Genomic DNA, 13,520 nt, shown 5'->3' on the forward strand with positions numbered 1-13,520 from the left:
TTAGCATTGTTTTCAATTGATGGCGCAATTTAAAATGCATTTCATGGAAGACCCGGTGCTTTCTGATGCCGCAAACTCACTGGATCTGTTGCATAAAAGGCGTTATGAGGAAAAGCTTCGTTCTATACAGTCGCCAGATCCATATTTGATGCCCAAATCGATGTTTTTCGACCCACAGTCTTCGCCCTGTCTGCCCGACATCTGCTACGCAGATATTTACAATTATCTTGTCCACACAAAATCAGCCTATTCTCACGAAAGTTTGAAAAACTTTAAGAGCTTGGAGGCTTATAAATGCTACGTTGCTGGTTGGGTGAAACAGGTCCTCGTACACGAAAATTCGGCAGGAATCTTGTGCTCGGAAGGTGAGTTACGAAATTTTCAATTCAAAATCTTTTGTTCTTGCTAACATCCACTGTCAAGTCTAATGTATTTCATGTCATTTGTCAATGGAGCTAGGGCTTTTAATGTTTATATGGTTTAGCGATAGCACTCACTACATACGTGTATGTTGTCGGCGATTAGCCTAGCAATGATCTTAATTGTGGTTATTTGTCAGCCCCGTAGACGAGGCCAGTTTCTTTTACTTGGTACCAGCTAAATATTATTCAAAAAAATAACGATGGTGGAAGAAAGGGAAGTCACAAACATCTTGAATTTGAAACTATGTCGTACTACGTCGTATGTTGTCGGCGATTAGCCTAGCAATGATCTTAATTGTGGTTATTTGTCAGCCCCGTAGACGAGGCCAGTTTCTTTTACTTGGTACCAGCTAAATATTATTCAAAAAATAACGATGGTGGAAGAAAAGGAAGTCACAAACATCTTGAATTTGAAACTATGTCGTACTACGTCGTATGTTGTCGGCGATTAGCCTAGCAATGATCTTAATTGTGGTTGTCAGGCCAAAACCCTCTAAATATATATTAAATGCATCTTACCGGATATAAAATGACTACGACATAGTCTGTGGTGATTTTTTGGTGTCCAGTTTTCACGTCGAATTGCAGCCGTCCATTTCGCTCTTCTCTTTGGATCCCTCGGAATACGGTAAAACTTCAAGTCTCTCCTTCCATCTTCTCTGTTAGTGCAACCAACAGCCACACACGCCTTCACCATTTTGATTATTAATGTTAAGGAGCAGAAAAACACGCCGTAAATAGGAGAAATGTACGTAGCCATAATAGGTTAACACTATGTTTTGACGGACAAGTGGGCGGAACCCTACAGCGAACACGTGGTACGTGGGTAGGCTCTATAGACCCTACTCACGTGACGTCACAGCCACGCCCCCGTGCCATGTTGTCCGGATACTAGTCATGTTAATGCATTAGCGCTTCGTAAATTCCTCCTATTATGGCGTGTTTTTCTGCTCGTTAACATTAATAATCAAAATGGTGAAGTCGTGTGTGGCGGTCGGTTGCAAAAACAGAGAAGATAGACGGAGAGACTTGAATTTTTACCGTATTCCGAGAGACCCGGAGAGGAGACCGCGATTGACTGCTGCAATTCGACGAGAAAACTGGGCTCCAAACGATTACCACAGATTATGTAGTAGTCATTTTATATCTGGTAAGATGCATTTAATAAATATTTAGAGGGTTTTGGGCTGACAACCACAATTAAGATCATTGCTAAGCTAATCGCCGACAACATACACTTATGTATGTAGTGAGTGCTATCGCTAAACCATATAAACATTAAAAGCCCTAGCTCCATTGACAAATGACATGAAATACATTAGACTTGACAGTGGATGTTAGCAAGAACAGAAGATTTTGAATTGAAAATTTCGTAACTCACCTTCCGAGCACAAGATTCCTGCCGAATTTTCGTGTACGAGGACCTGTTTCACCCAACCAGCAACGTAGCATTTATAAGCCTCCAAGCTCTTAAAGTTTTTCAAACTTTCGTGAGAATAGGCTGATTTTGTGTGGACAAGATAGTTGTAAATATCAGGATATCAGATGACAGGCGAAGCCAGCGGGTCGAAAAACATCGATTTAGGCATCAAATACGGATCTGGCGAATGGATAAACTGAAGCTTTTCCACGTAACGCCTTTTATGCAACGGATCCAATGAGTTTACAGCGTCAGATAACACCGGGGCTTCCATGAATTGCTCTATAACTTGCTCGACTAATTGAAAACAATGAGAATAGGTCTGAAAAAGAGGTACAATATGGCGGCCGGAAACAGCGACACGCCCATTTTGTGACGTAGGTGAGTAGGGTCTATAGGAGAAATGATAACGCTGCAATCCCACTGTTGATTTTTGCCCTATCATGTCAAAATATAGATTAGGTTGTATAACAGAAATATTTGTATTTTGAAAGGGAATTTGTAATTTGTCCTGTTTTTGTTTTATTATTAAAATAGGCGGGTTTTACGGTGTGATTGGGCTGGAGAGAGACTGACTTTCCCATCATGCAATCCTGGTCGGAAATGAAAAAGACTGGCCAAGATGGAGCGGTTGTTTTCTTTGTGCACGTATTGTTTTCCCTCTATTTCAGTCACTTAACTGAATCGAAGTCTCGACGACGTGTCAAACATTAGCCACATTACGGACTCAAACATCAGTCTTCAAGTCTCGCCACTCGTCGAAGTTTTGTCGCCTACTTTAGCCTAGCCTAGCTGACCAACCGCTAACAAAACTGCAAGGCACGTCGTCAAGCGTTCACAAATCAAGTGGGGAATATGTTCGCGAGAACGACACTGGCTGCAGAAAAGTTCCAGGAGGAACTTCGTGGAGTAAAAAAGGAGCCCTCACGTCACCAAGACTCGACTATGTGCAAAATGATGCACGCAAAGGTTGTTCTTAGCAGACTCGAAGGTTGGTATACTTTCGATGACACGTACACTGTACACCGGTGTTCCCCAAGCTTTTTGCGCTACAGACCAGTGTGATGAGGGCCTTATTTTCCTGGACCTGCAATGTGTGGCAGAAAATGACAGTTAATATAAAATAAACACGAAAGGGCTGAAAACGAAGATTAAGTTAATTGAAAATGTAGCTCTCCATCCGCGGAATCAAATCTTTTTTTTTTTTCAACCGCGGCCTTTTCTAAAACTTGACTTCGTCGCAGGTATGATGCTCTCCGTGCATTCGGTTTTGTTGCCTCGTTTGCCAGCTTTTAGCCACATATTATGCAGAATGGAGTCTTGACCCTACTCACATGACGCCACAACCACGCCTCCGTGCCATATTGTCCGTCAACTCGTCGTGTTGACGCATTATCGCTACGTAAATTCCTCCTATTATGGCGTGTTTTTCTGCTCGTTAACATTAATAATCAAAATGGTGAAGGCGTGTGTGGCGGTTGGTTGCAATAACAGTGAAGATAGACGCAGAGACTTGAAGTTCTACCGTATTCCGAGAGACCCGGAGAGTAGAGCGAGATGGACTGCTGCAATTCGACGAGAAAACTGGGCTCCAAATGATTACCACAGATTATGTAGTAGTCATTTTATATCTGGTAAGATGCATTTAATATATATTTAGAGGGTTTTGGGCTGACAATCACAATTAAGATCATTGCGAGGCTAAACGCCGACAACATACAGTTTCAAATTCAAGATGCTTATTTCTTCCACCATCATTACATTTTGAATAATATTTAGCTGGTACCAAGTGAAAGAAGCTGAACTTGTCTCCGGTTCATCAGTTAAACAGGAGTGTCCAAACCTTTTGCAAAAGGGGCCAGATTTGGTGTGGTAAAAATGCGGGGGGCTACCTTGGCTGATTTACATAGAACAATATATTTAAACAAATTTTAGCAAGCCCTTCTGTGTGTCACATTTGCTTTATTATTTTTTTTAATTCATAATTTCAACAGTCTCGTCTTTGTGGCGTTCTCTTTCGACACTTGGGCTCTTGTGAAATACTGCTGCTGTGAAGTTAAACTAGCTTCATGTTGCTATACTTTCTCGCTGCGTATCTTCCCTGTAATGTTGTCGTCGTACATGTCAGCGTGTCTTGTCCGGTAATATCATTATCGCGTCACATTGAACTCTTTGAAAACAGCGACTGTCTCTTTGCAAATGAGGCAGACACAGTTGTTGCGTGTTTTATTGAAGAAATAGTCCAATATCCACCTATCCTTGAAGCGTCGGCCATCGCAGTCAACTTTTTTTTTTTATTGATTGTCGCCATTTTAGAAAATTGGAAGTAAAGGGTCACACGGGGTAATGTTGCTTAGAGTGCTGCTCTTGAAGTTTTTCAAACTTTCGTGACAATAGGCTGATTTTGTGTGGACAAGATAGTTGTAGATATCAGGGTAGCAGATGTCAGGCAGAGAGGGCGAAGACAGCGGGTCGGAAAATATCGATTTAGGCATCCAATATGGATCTGGCGAATGCATAGACTGAAGCTTTTCCACATAACACCTTTTATGCAACGCATCCAATGAGTTTACAGCGTCTGAAAGCACCGGGGCTTCCATGAATTGCACTATAAATTGCACAACAAATTGAAACCATTGAGAATACGGATAAACAATGACGGACAATATGGCGGCCGGATACAGCGACACGTCATTCTGTGACGTTGGTGAGTAGGGTCTATTGTAGGCTCCTCTTCCGGCTCTTTCCTCGTAAGCTGCCCTAAGACGTCGTCGCCCACAGCCCACAGCGAAGAGCAGCTAACATTACTGTTTAAATTTCAGGGTTTCCCATAAAGTGCATGTGACATGAAAAAGCGTGTTTATTTCATAATACACGCGGTATTTTATGTTCCTGAATGATACGGACCACTTGGATGCGTGTGGAAGTGATAGCTGTATTTATTTAGCTTTTTGAATCCCGCGCCATGAAAATGAGTGACTTCAAAATCAAATCAAATTTATTTATATAGCCCTTTACAAAACCCGGAAGGTCCCCAAAGTGCTTTACAACAAAGACAAACATGGCACGTAGTAAATAAAAGGCAGGAAAGTATTATACAATGACATTAGGAAGAAAAAAAAGAAAAAAGAAACGAAACAACGCATCACCGTTAAAGTCAGACAGCAAATAAAACAATAAAACAGATAAAATCCGAAAAACATTAAAAACCCTGAAGAAATAAAACCAGGCCAAGCTAATCTTGGGGAAAGGTGAGTCTAAAAAGGTGTGTCTTTAAACAAGATTTAAAAAGGCCCAAATTTGTAGTGGTGCGGATTTCAGGGGGAATCTGGGTGCAGCAACCGCAAAAGATCGGTCTCCCCACTGTTTGAGTTTGGACCACGGGACTTGCAAATGAAGTTGGCCGGTAGAGCGAAGAGTCCTGCCAGAGTTACGGATGGTTAAAATTTCTGATAAGTAAGAAGGAGCCTGGCCATTAATAGAATTAAAAACAAACAGTAAAAGTTTAAAATCAATTCTAAAATGGACTGGAAGCCAGTGGAGCGATGATAGCACGGGGTAATATGTTCACGTCTAAGTGTATCTGTTAAAAATCGAGCAGCAGCATTTTGAACAAGTTGGAGACGAGAAATTGAGGACTTGGGGAGACCAACATAAAGAGCGTTGCAGTAATCCAGCCTTGAGTTTATATAAGCGTGAATTGCTTTTTCCAGGTCGTGGCGAGTAAGAAAAGGCTTCACTTTGGCCAAGAGACGAAGCTGGAAAAAACTTGCTCTTACAACAGAACTAGGCTGTTTTTCAAAGTTGAGCCTGCAATCGAATATCACTCCCGAGATTTTTAACATGTGTTTTAAGAAAGGGAGCCAGAGTGCCAGGGTTGAGCTCAAGGGCATTTAACATAGAAGGTGTGCCAAAAGTAATATATTCAGTTTTGCTTTCGTTAAGATGTAAAAAGTTTTGCGCTAGCCACTGCTTCACATCGGATATGCACTCCATTAATTTAGTGAGAGCAGTTTGTTCGTTGGGTCTCAGGGGGAGATACAGCTGCAGGTCATCAGCATAAAAATGAAAAGAGATATTATGTTTTTTTATAACTGATCCTAAAGTAGGAGATAAAGTGCAAAGAGAACAGGCCCTAAAATGGAGTCTTGTGGCACCCCACAAGACAGAAGTTTGTGAGGAGGAAAATTCCCCAATCATTACCGAGAAGGTCCTATGTTCCAGGTACGATTTAAACCACTGTAGAGCTTTACCACGGATACCTATAAAGTGTTCTAAACGAGATACAAGGACTGTGTGGTCGACTGTATCAAATGCTGCTGTGAGATCTAGTAAAACAAGGATTGCTGGGTTTCCATTATCTACAGAAAGGGCAATGTCGTTGTGCACTTTTAACAGTGCTGACTCAGTGCTATGTCTGGACCTGAAGCCTGATTGAAACTTGTCAAGGGTGGAGTTTGTCTCTAGAAATGTTTGCAATTGAATTAAAACAACTTTTTCTAAAACTTTAGAAAGGAAAGACAAGTGGGAGACGGGTCTAAAATTGGACAGCACGGAGGAGTCAAGATGGGGTTTTTTAAGAAGGGGTCTGACTACAGCCTGTTTGAAGGCAGCTGGGACAGAACCAGTACTGAGAAAGTTATTCATAAGAGCCAGCAGACTTGGTCCGAGGCAACTAAAGACTTCCTTTAGAAGCCCAGCTGGAATTATATCTAACAGACAGTTAGTGGGTTTCATGCCACTTCCGGCTTCGGTCTTGCATTGAGGAGGAGGGCGCTGTGACGTGTACGGGTGAAGGCGTCCTCTTCACTAAACAGCGGTACTGTTGTGTATGAGGACTAAGGATTCAGCTGATTTTGCAGATTAATAAGTTTATTTTTCGCATCACGCCAGCCAAACGGCTGCAGAAAAATCTTGCTTTATGAGGGAGAGGCGTGTGCACCTTTTTGGAGTTTCAAAAGGTTCCCATTCACCGTGGATATTGACCAAAACAAGCCCTACTACTGTGGGACCACTGGACTTACGAGGAAGTGAGTAAACATTCTGTTTTGTATTATGTCAAATACGAATTAGGCTCGTGCGTATGACGTGTCACTCGCGAGGTTTCCGCCCCTATCGCCATGTTGGAAGCAGGAAGTTCGGTGTCAAAACTCCGGGAAACATAAACAGTGAGGCATTTCGACTCAGGTTGCGCTTTAAAAATGATTGGAAATTATTGTTCGGTAAAGAATTGCAACAACCGATCGAATAGAAAGGAGAATGTACAGCTCGACGGAACCCCACTGAGTTTCTTCCGGATCCCTACATGGAGAAAAGGCGAGGGAAAGCTCATACAGTTGTGGTCAAAAGTTTACATACACTTGTGAAGAACATAATGTCATGGCTCTCTTGAGTTTCCAGTTATTTCTACAACTCTGATTTTTCTCTGATAGAGTGATTGGAACAGATACTTCTTTGTCACAAAAAACATTCATGAAGTTTGGTTCTTTTATTACTTTATTATGGGTGAACAGAAAAAAGTGATCAAATCTGCTGGGTCAAAAATATACATACAGCAGCGCGAATATTTGGTAACATGTCCCTTTGGCCATTTTCACTTCAATTAGGGGCTTTTGGTAGCCATCCACAAGCTTCTGGTTGAATCTTTGACCACTCCTCTTGACAGAATTGGTGCAGTTCAGTTAAATTTGATGGCTTTCTGACATGGACTTGTTTCTTCAGCATTGTCCATAAGTTCTCAATGGGGTTTAAGTCAGGACTTTGGGAAGGCCATTCGAAAACCTTAATTCTAGCCTGATTTAGCCATTCCATTACCACTTTTGATGTGTGTTTGGGGTCATTGTCCTGTTGGAACACCCAACTGCGCCCAAGACCAAATCTTCGGGCTGATGACGTCAGGCTGTCTTGAAGAATTTGAAGGTAATCCTCCTTCTTCATTATCCCATTTACTCTCTGTAAAGTACCAGTTCCATTGGCAGCAAAACAGCCCCACAGCATAATACTACCACCACCGTGCTTGACGGTAGGCATGGTGTACTTGGGGTTAAAGGCCTCACCTTTTCTCCTCCAAACATATTGCTGGGCATTGTGGCCAAACAGCTCGATTTTTGTTTCGTCTGACCACAGAACTTTACTCCAGAAGGTTTTATCTTTGTCCATGTGATCAGCAGCAAACTTCAGTCGAGCCTTAAGGTGCCGCTTTTGGAGCAAGGGCTTCCTTCTTGCACGGCAGCCTTTCAGTCCATGGAGATGCAAAACACGCTTGACTGTGGACACTGACACCTGTGTTCAAGCAGCTTCTAATTCATGGCAGATCTGCTTTTGGGTGATTCTCGCTTGAATCTTCACCCTCCTGACCAATTTTCTCTCAGCAGCAGGTGATAGCTTGCGTTTTCTTCCTGATCGTGGCAGTGACAAAACAGTGCCATGCACTTTATACTTACAAACAATTGTTTGCACTGTTGCTCTTGGGACCTGCAGCTGCTTTGAAATGGCTCCAAGTGACTTTCCTAACTTGTTCAAGTCAATGATTCGCTATTTCAGATCCATGTATGTATATTTTTACCCAGCAGATTTGATCACTTTTTCTGTTAGTAGGCTGTATTGGCACCATGGAAAAAGTGCTTAGAAAATGGATTTCGTTCCACTGAAATGGATCTACATGATCTCTGCATTGTAATTTACATACGTTGCTAATTACTACCAAAAAAAAAGTTCTACTCACGGTTTCCAGTTATTTTTTAGTAATTAGCGTTTTCGTGTCGGTCTTTTTTTCCCCCGTGGCGCAGTGATATTGATACGGCGGAGTCGTATCGTCAGTGTGTGAAGCCATTTTAGGTCACATGCACCAATAGGAGACGAGGACTGTTGCTATGCGCTTCTAAAACAAACAATATGGCGGCGACCGTGTCAAGCTACGACACTAGCGAAGATGAACCAAAGATAAGAAAACCGCATTCGGAATTTAGTCAAAAGGCATCGAAACGATGCTATATGCATCTCTCAACTGTCCAAGGGCGAAAAAGGGCAGGAATTTGGAAAAAACGTGCAGAGCCCGCGTGGTTGCGTCAGACAATGGCTTTCTCTCCAGGCTCCGTCGAAGGATCTTGCTGAAAATGCGTCGACTGGGATTTTTAACGACATTGACTACAGGTAAGCCACACACACGCCTTTTGTTGTGAATAACTATGGGAGTTGTGGGCTTCTGGTCAGATCACATATGAAGTTAAGACTTGCAATGTGAGTTCTGGGCTGTAGCGGTCATTATTATGATGTTAGATTGTTAACTTTGAGCAAAAAGTTTAGATTGACAAATAACATAGTATTTAGTCTGTTTAACCGTAGTTCCAAAAACCTATTTGATAATTTTATTCAGGAAAAAATGGCAGAATAGACAAGCCTATATAATTTGGATTGGAAGATTATGTAAATATGATATGGATGAAACAGTTCTCACATGGTTTATGTGTGTGTGCGTGTTTTTCAGAACTGAAACACCCTTCACTGACAGCTGCAACTTCTTCTGTGAGACCGTCGTCCATTAAAAGATTAGAGTTGACCAGGAAGTGCTGCGAATGGACAAGCTTGTGGAAATATGGCTTTATTGGGACCATGGAAAAAGTGCTTAGAAAATTGATTTTTTCAAAGCCAATACCCTCCTAACTTAGTCACCAGCCAGAAATGTATCTTGATGTGAATACACAAAAATACAGATCTAGTGTTGCTGTTTTTGCTTGTTTTAAGTGTTATATTAATTCTGGCAACACAAAATCTTTATCAAATGTCATAAACACATCTACCAAACATTTGAAACAAGTATTTGTGCCTTAGTATACACATAGGTGAATTCAGAATGAGAAATGTAGCTAATTTCTTGAAGGAAACACTTCAACATTAATGATTTGCACCCAGCACAATGAAATATATATTGAATTAAGCTAAAGGCTTATGTGTCATATTAAAAATATCACAACCTACTATGCAATGAAATATATAAAATAAAAAATGCACGCCATGATCATAAATAGCTGAAAATCAACCCAATTGCTACCACACCCTCCTAAATGTGAATCATGGCAAAAATGGAATAAGACAAAAAAATTAAAGGGTGATCAAAAATATAATGTGCCAAAATCATAAAGTGATACTTAAAAAATGAAAGACATCACAAAAGAAGTGATGGACACGTGTTGAAGATAACTTCCAAGTTTTATTTCATGTTTCACAAGTGCTCAAATGTGAGCACACCCAGAAGCACGGACAAAATCAAGCCACGATGAGAATTCCTCTCAAACGTGTGCATGTCGCAGTTATTGTCTTGATTGCAACTGTTGTTCGATATTTCACATCATCAGTACTTGCTGGACGTGTTGGTATGTTAAAGACAAAGTTCGTTATCCATCTTTATGGCACATAACGTATGTTATACACTAAGTGTATGTTCCACCACTTCCAGCGAATATTGATGACATGAAAGATTACATAACAGACGCAATCAACGCGGGAGGGAGGAATTCTCATGTCAACTTGATGTTGTCCATGCTGCTGGTGATGGCCATATTTGAGTACTATGAAAACATGAAATTAAACTTAGTTACTTCCTACATCTGTCCAAGGTAGTTTTTTTTAAAAATGTTTTTCGTTTTTGACATGGCATTTTGATTTTGGCACAGCCTTTTTTAATCACACTGTATATACACAAAAGGTTGGAATCATTCAAGTATGGTACTGTTGGTACACATTTATTTAAACATGGAAGTATCTCATACTATAGAAATACACATTATTACACATACAAATATTGAGAAACGAATTTAAAAAAAATAGAAATAAAAGAATAGTAAAACTGTACATGACAACATTACTCCTCAAAATCGCTTTACTCAAAGTCATCATCCCATCCAAGTGTCTTCTGTTTCTTTGGAAACATTCTCACATGCTTGGCACCGATATAAATCAGTACAAGAAAGTTTTGCAGACATACAGGAACATCTTCCCATGTCACAATTGGTTGCCTTTCAACTACAGTTGACTACTTGCAAAACAGTATCGGGCAGGATTTTTAGTCATCCATGTCACTGCCAACTGCCCATCCTCAATGTCCCACCCATTCCCAATGGGTGAAGAAGGGGCACACATTTTAACTGTCAGACAACGTTTCATAATTGCTGCTTGATAGTCTGCTGTCCTGCAATGTTGGTACAGAGCATCAGTTTTGGGGGGAATAGAATGTTCTGGCAAGACTGACGAGGCCATACAGAAAGATCTGCATTTGGCATCATTTTTGGCACATGACTGGCAAAACAGGTGGCACACATATTTACACAACGTGTTAAATGTTTGTAGGTCAAGTTTAAAACTGCTGCCCAGCTTTGCAAACCCAGTCAGGTATTCTTTTTTATGATGTGCAAAAGAAAAGGTTTTTTTGCCTTTGCCATGAAAGGCACAAGCAGAGTCACAACCTGTGAATGTATGGATGCCAATGAGTGCTGAACACACACTAGTGCCAGGAGCTGCAGAGACCTTAGAGACGTCAGTCCTCGTTCTGTTGCCTCCTCCTGTGAAAAAATGCAATTTGCACTGTAAATCTATATGCAGACTTACAGCAATCACTGCCACGTCAGTATCAGGGCTTTTATTGACTACAGCTTGATGTTCTTGAGCCAAAAGGTTTATTTAGCCATTGTCACCCATAACTGGTATGCAATAAAAAGTTCTACTGGATTCACTTTCGACACACTGTACCCTATATAAATTTTATAACAAAGTGGTATTGATATCTGGGCTAAAAAAATGGTATCGTTACGACACTAGTTTAAATAAGAATTTTTTTAGCATAAGTTAATAACAATTAACCTTGTAGTAAAGGCGTGCGTGTGGCTTACCTGTAGTGAATGTCGTTAAAAATCCCAGTCGACGCATTTTCAGCAAGATCCTTCGACGGAGCCTGGGAAGAAAGCCATTGTCTGACGCAACCACGCGGGCTCTGCACGTTTTTTCCAATTTCCTGCCCTTTTTCGCCCTTGGACAGTTGAGAGATGCATATAGCATCGTTTCGATGCCTTTTGACTAAATTCCGAATGCGGTTTTCTTATCTTTGGTTCATCTTCGCTCGTGTTGTAGCTTGGCACGGTCGCCGCCATATTGTTTGTTTTCGAAGCGCATAGCAACAGTCCTCGTCTCCTATTGGTGCATGTGACCTAAAATGGCTTCACACACTGACGATACGACTCCGCCGTATCAATATCACTGCGCCACGGGGGAAAAAAAGACCGACACGAAAACGCTAATTACTAAAAAATGACTGAAAACCGTGAGTAGAACTTTTTTTTTTGGTAGTAATTAGCAACGTATTTAAATTACAATGCAGAGGTCACGTAGATCCATTTCAGTGGAACGAACCAACACAATTTTGGCTCAGCCAATACAGCCTATAGCCCATAATAAAGTCATAGAAGAACCAAACTTCATGAATGTATTTTGTGACAAAGAAGTATCTGTTCCAATCACTCTATCAGAGAAAAATCAGAGTTGTAGAAATAACTGGGAACTCAAGAGAGCCATGACATTATGTTCTTCACAAGTGTATGTAAACTTTTGACCACAACTGTATCTGAATTTACCAAATGTTGAAGAATGGCATGGGTGGCCTCGATCAGAAGGAAGGGCATAACGTTTGACTCTCCAGTTACACACATAGTTTGCTCTATGCACTTCCACTCCGGTAAGTTAATTTCATTTGTCTACGCAAATTTCGGTAACTTTATGCCCCAAGTCGGCCTGTTGTTAGCTATAGCTACAGCTAAACAACTAGCATGCATACATGTGCATTGTCTTCATAAGACATACATCCTGTCGTTTCTAAATGAAAAAGCTGGAACATGTTGCCGTGAGATAGTGGCAAAGAATTTGTACACAGGCTACGTTGTCTGCAACAAATCTGTTTTCTAAAACACAGCATTGATTTGTCACTTAACTATCAGAGCTCAGCACAGCACAAATTCAGATGTTCATGACAATGAAAATGTAAACACACATTGCCTACCTTTGCAAGAACGATGGTGTTGCCGTTTGCTACGGTCATAATGTGCAGGTCCTGCACCGATCCGCAGCAAAACTGTTCGTAGCTTTGTAGCGATTTGTAGTTTCGGAATTGCTGATGAGTGAAGTAACTTACACCAAACACTAAATACAGCATGATGTCCATTTCGCGTAGTGGTGGAAGCTTGTCGACATCTTTATTCCATTTGTGTTCGGCTTGCTTGTAAGGGTCAACATTGTTCACATCCTTAAGTTTGCTCACATATCTGTCCTTTGCCGTGGTAACAAGGTTGTCTCTGTATCTAACTGGCAAGTTTTCCTTACTTTTTTCCATCTTTGGCACTCGTAGTTGAATTGTTTTTGCCGTTAAGTTTAAATGTCCCGTGATGCAGACGTGCTTCAAATATGGCTGCGTTGTCGCAAATCTCGCATGATCCCGTGTTGCTGTGACATAAACGCTCGAGCCTAATACAGTGATTACAAAGTAAACACTACAAACTTTCTTTAAATAAAGGACTACTTACGTTTGATCATTGATAGGCATATTTAAAGCTCTCCTCATGCACATTAGCTGCACTTTAGCTGCACAACAACTGCAGCCGCTCTCCTCCGGGGAACGAACTGTAATTTGCTCTCTG

At 41.1% G+C, this 13,520-nt stretch overlaps 1 protein-coding gene across 1 annotated transcript in view; it reads left to right on the forward strand.

Annotated features, from left to right (window-relative positions):
* Positions 1–1,757: 1,757 nt before the first annotated feature.
* LOC130927905 (zinc finger protein OZF-like) overlaps positions 1,758–13,520 on the forward strand; it is a 32,447-nt gene continuing 20,684 nt past the window's right edge. The window contains exon 1 of the mRNA XM_057854020.1: positions 1,758–2,833. Within this exon, the coding sequence (XP_057710003.1) occupies positions 2,698–2,833 (136 nt within the window). The 5' untranslated portion in view covers positions 1,758–2,697. The remainder of the gene's footprint in view (positions 2,834–13,520) is intronic.

The sequence above is a fragment of the Corythoichthys intestinalis genome, chromosome 13 (genome assembly GCF_030265065.1).
Source record: "Corythoichthys intestinalis isolate RoL2023-P3 chromosome 13, ASM3026506v1, whole genome shotgun sequence".
Taxonomy (NCBI): Eukaryota; Metazoa; Chordata; class Actinopteri; order Syngnathiformes; family Syngnathidae; genus Corythoichthys; species Corythoichthys intestinalis.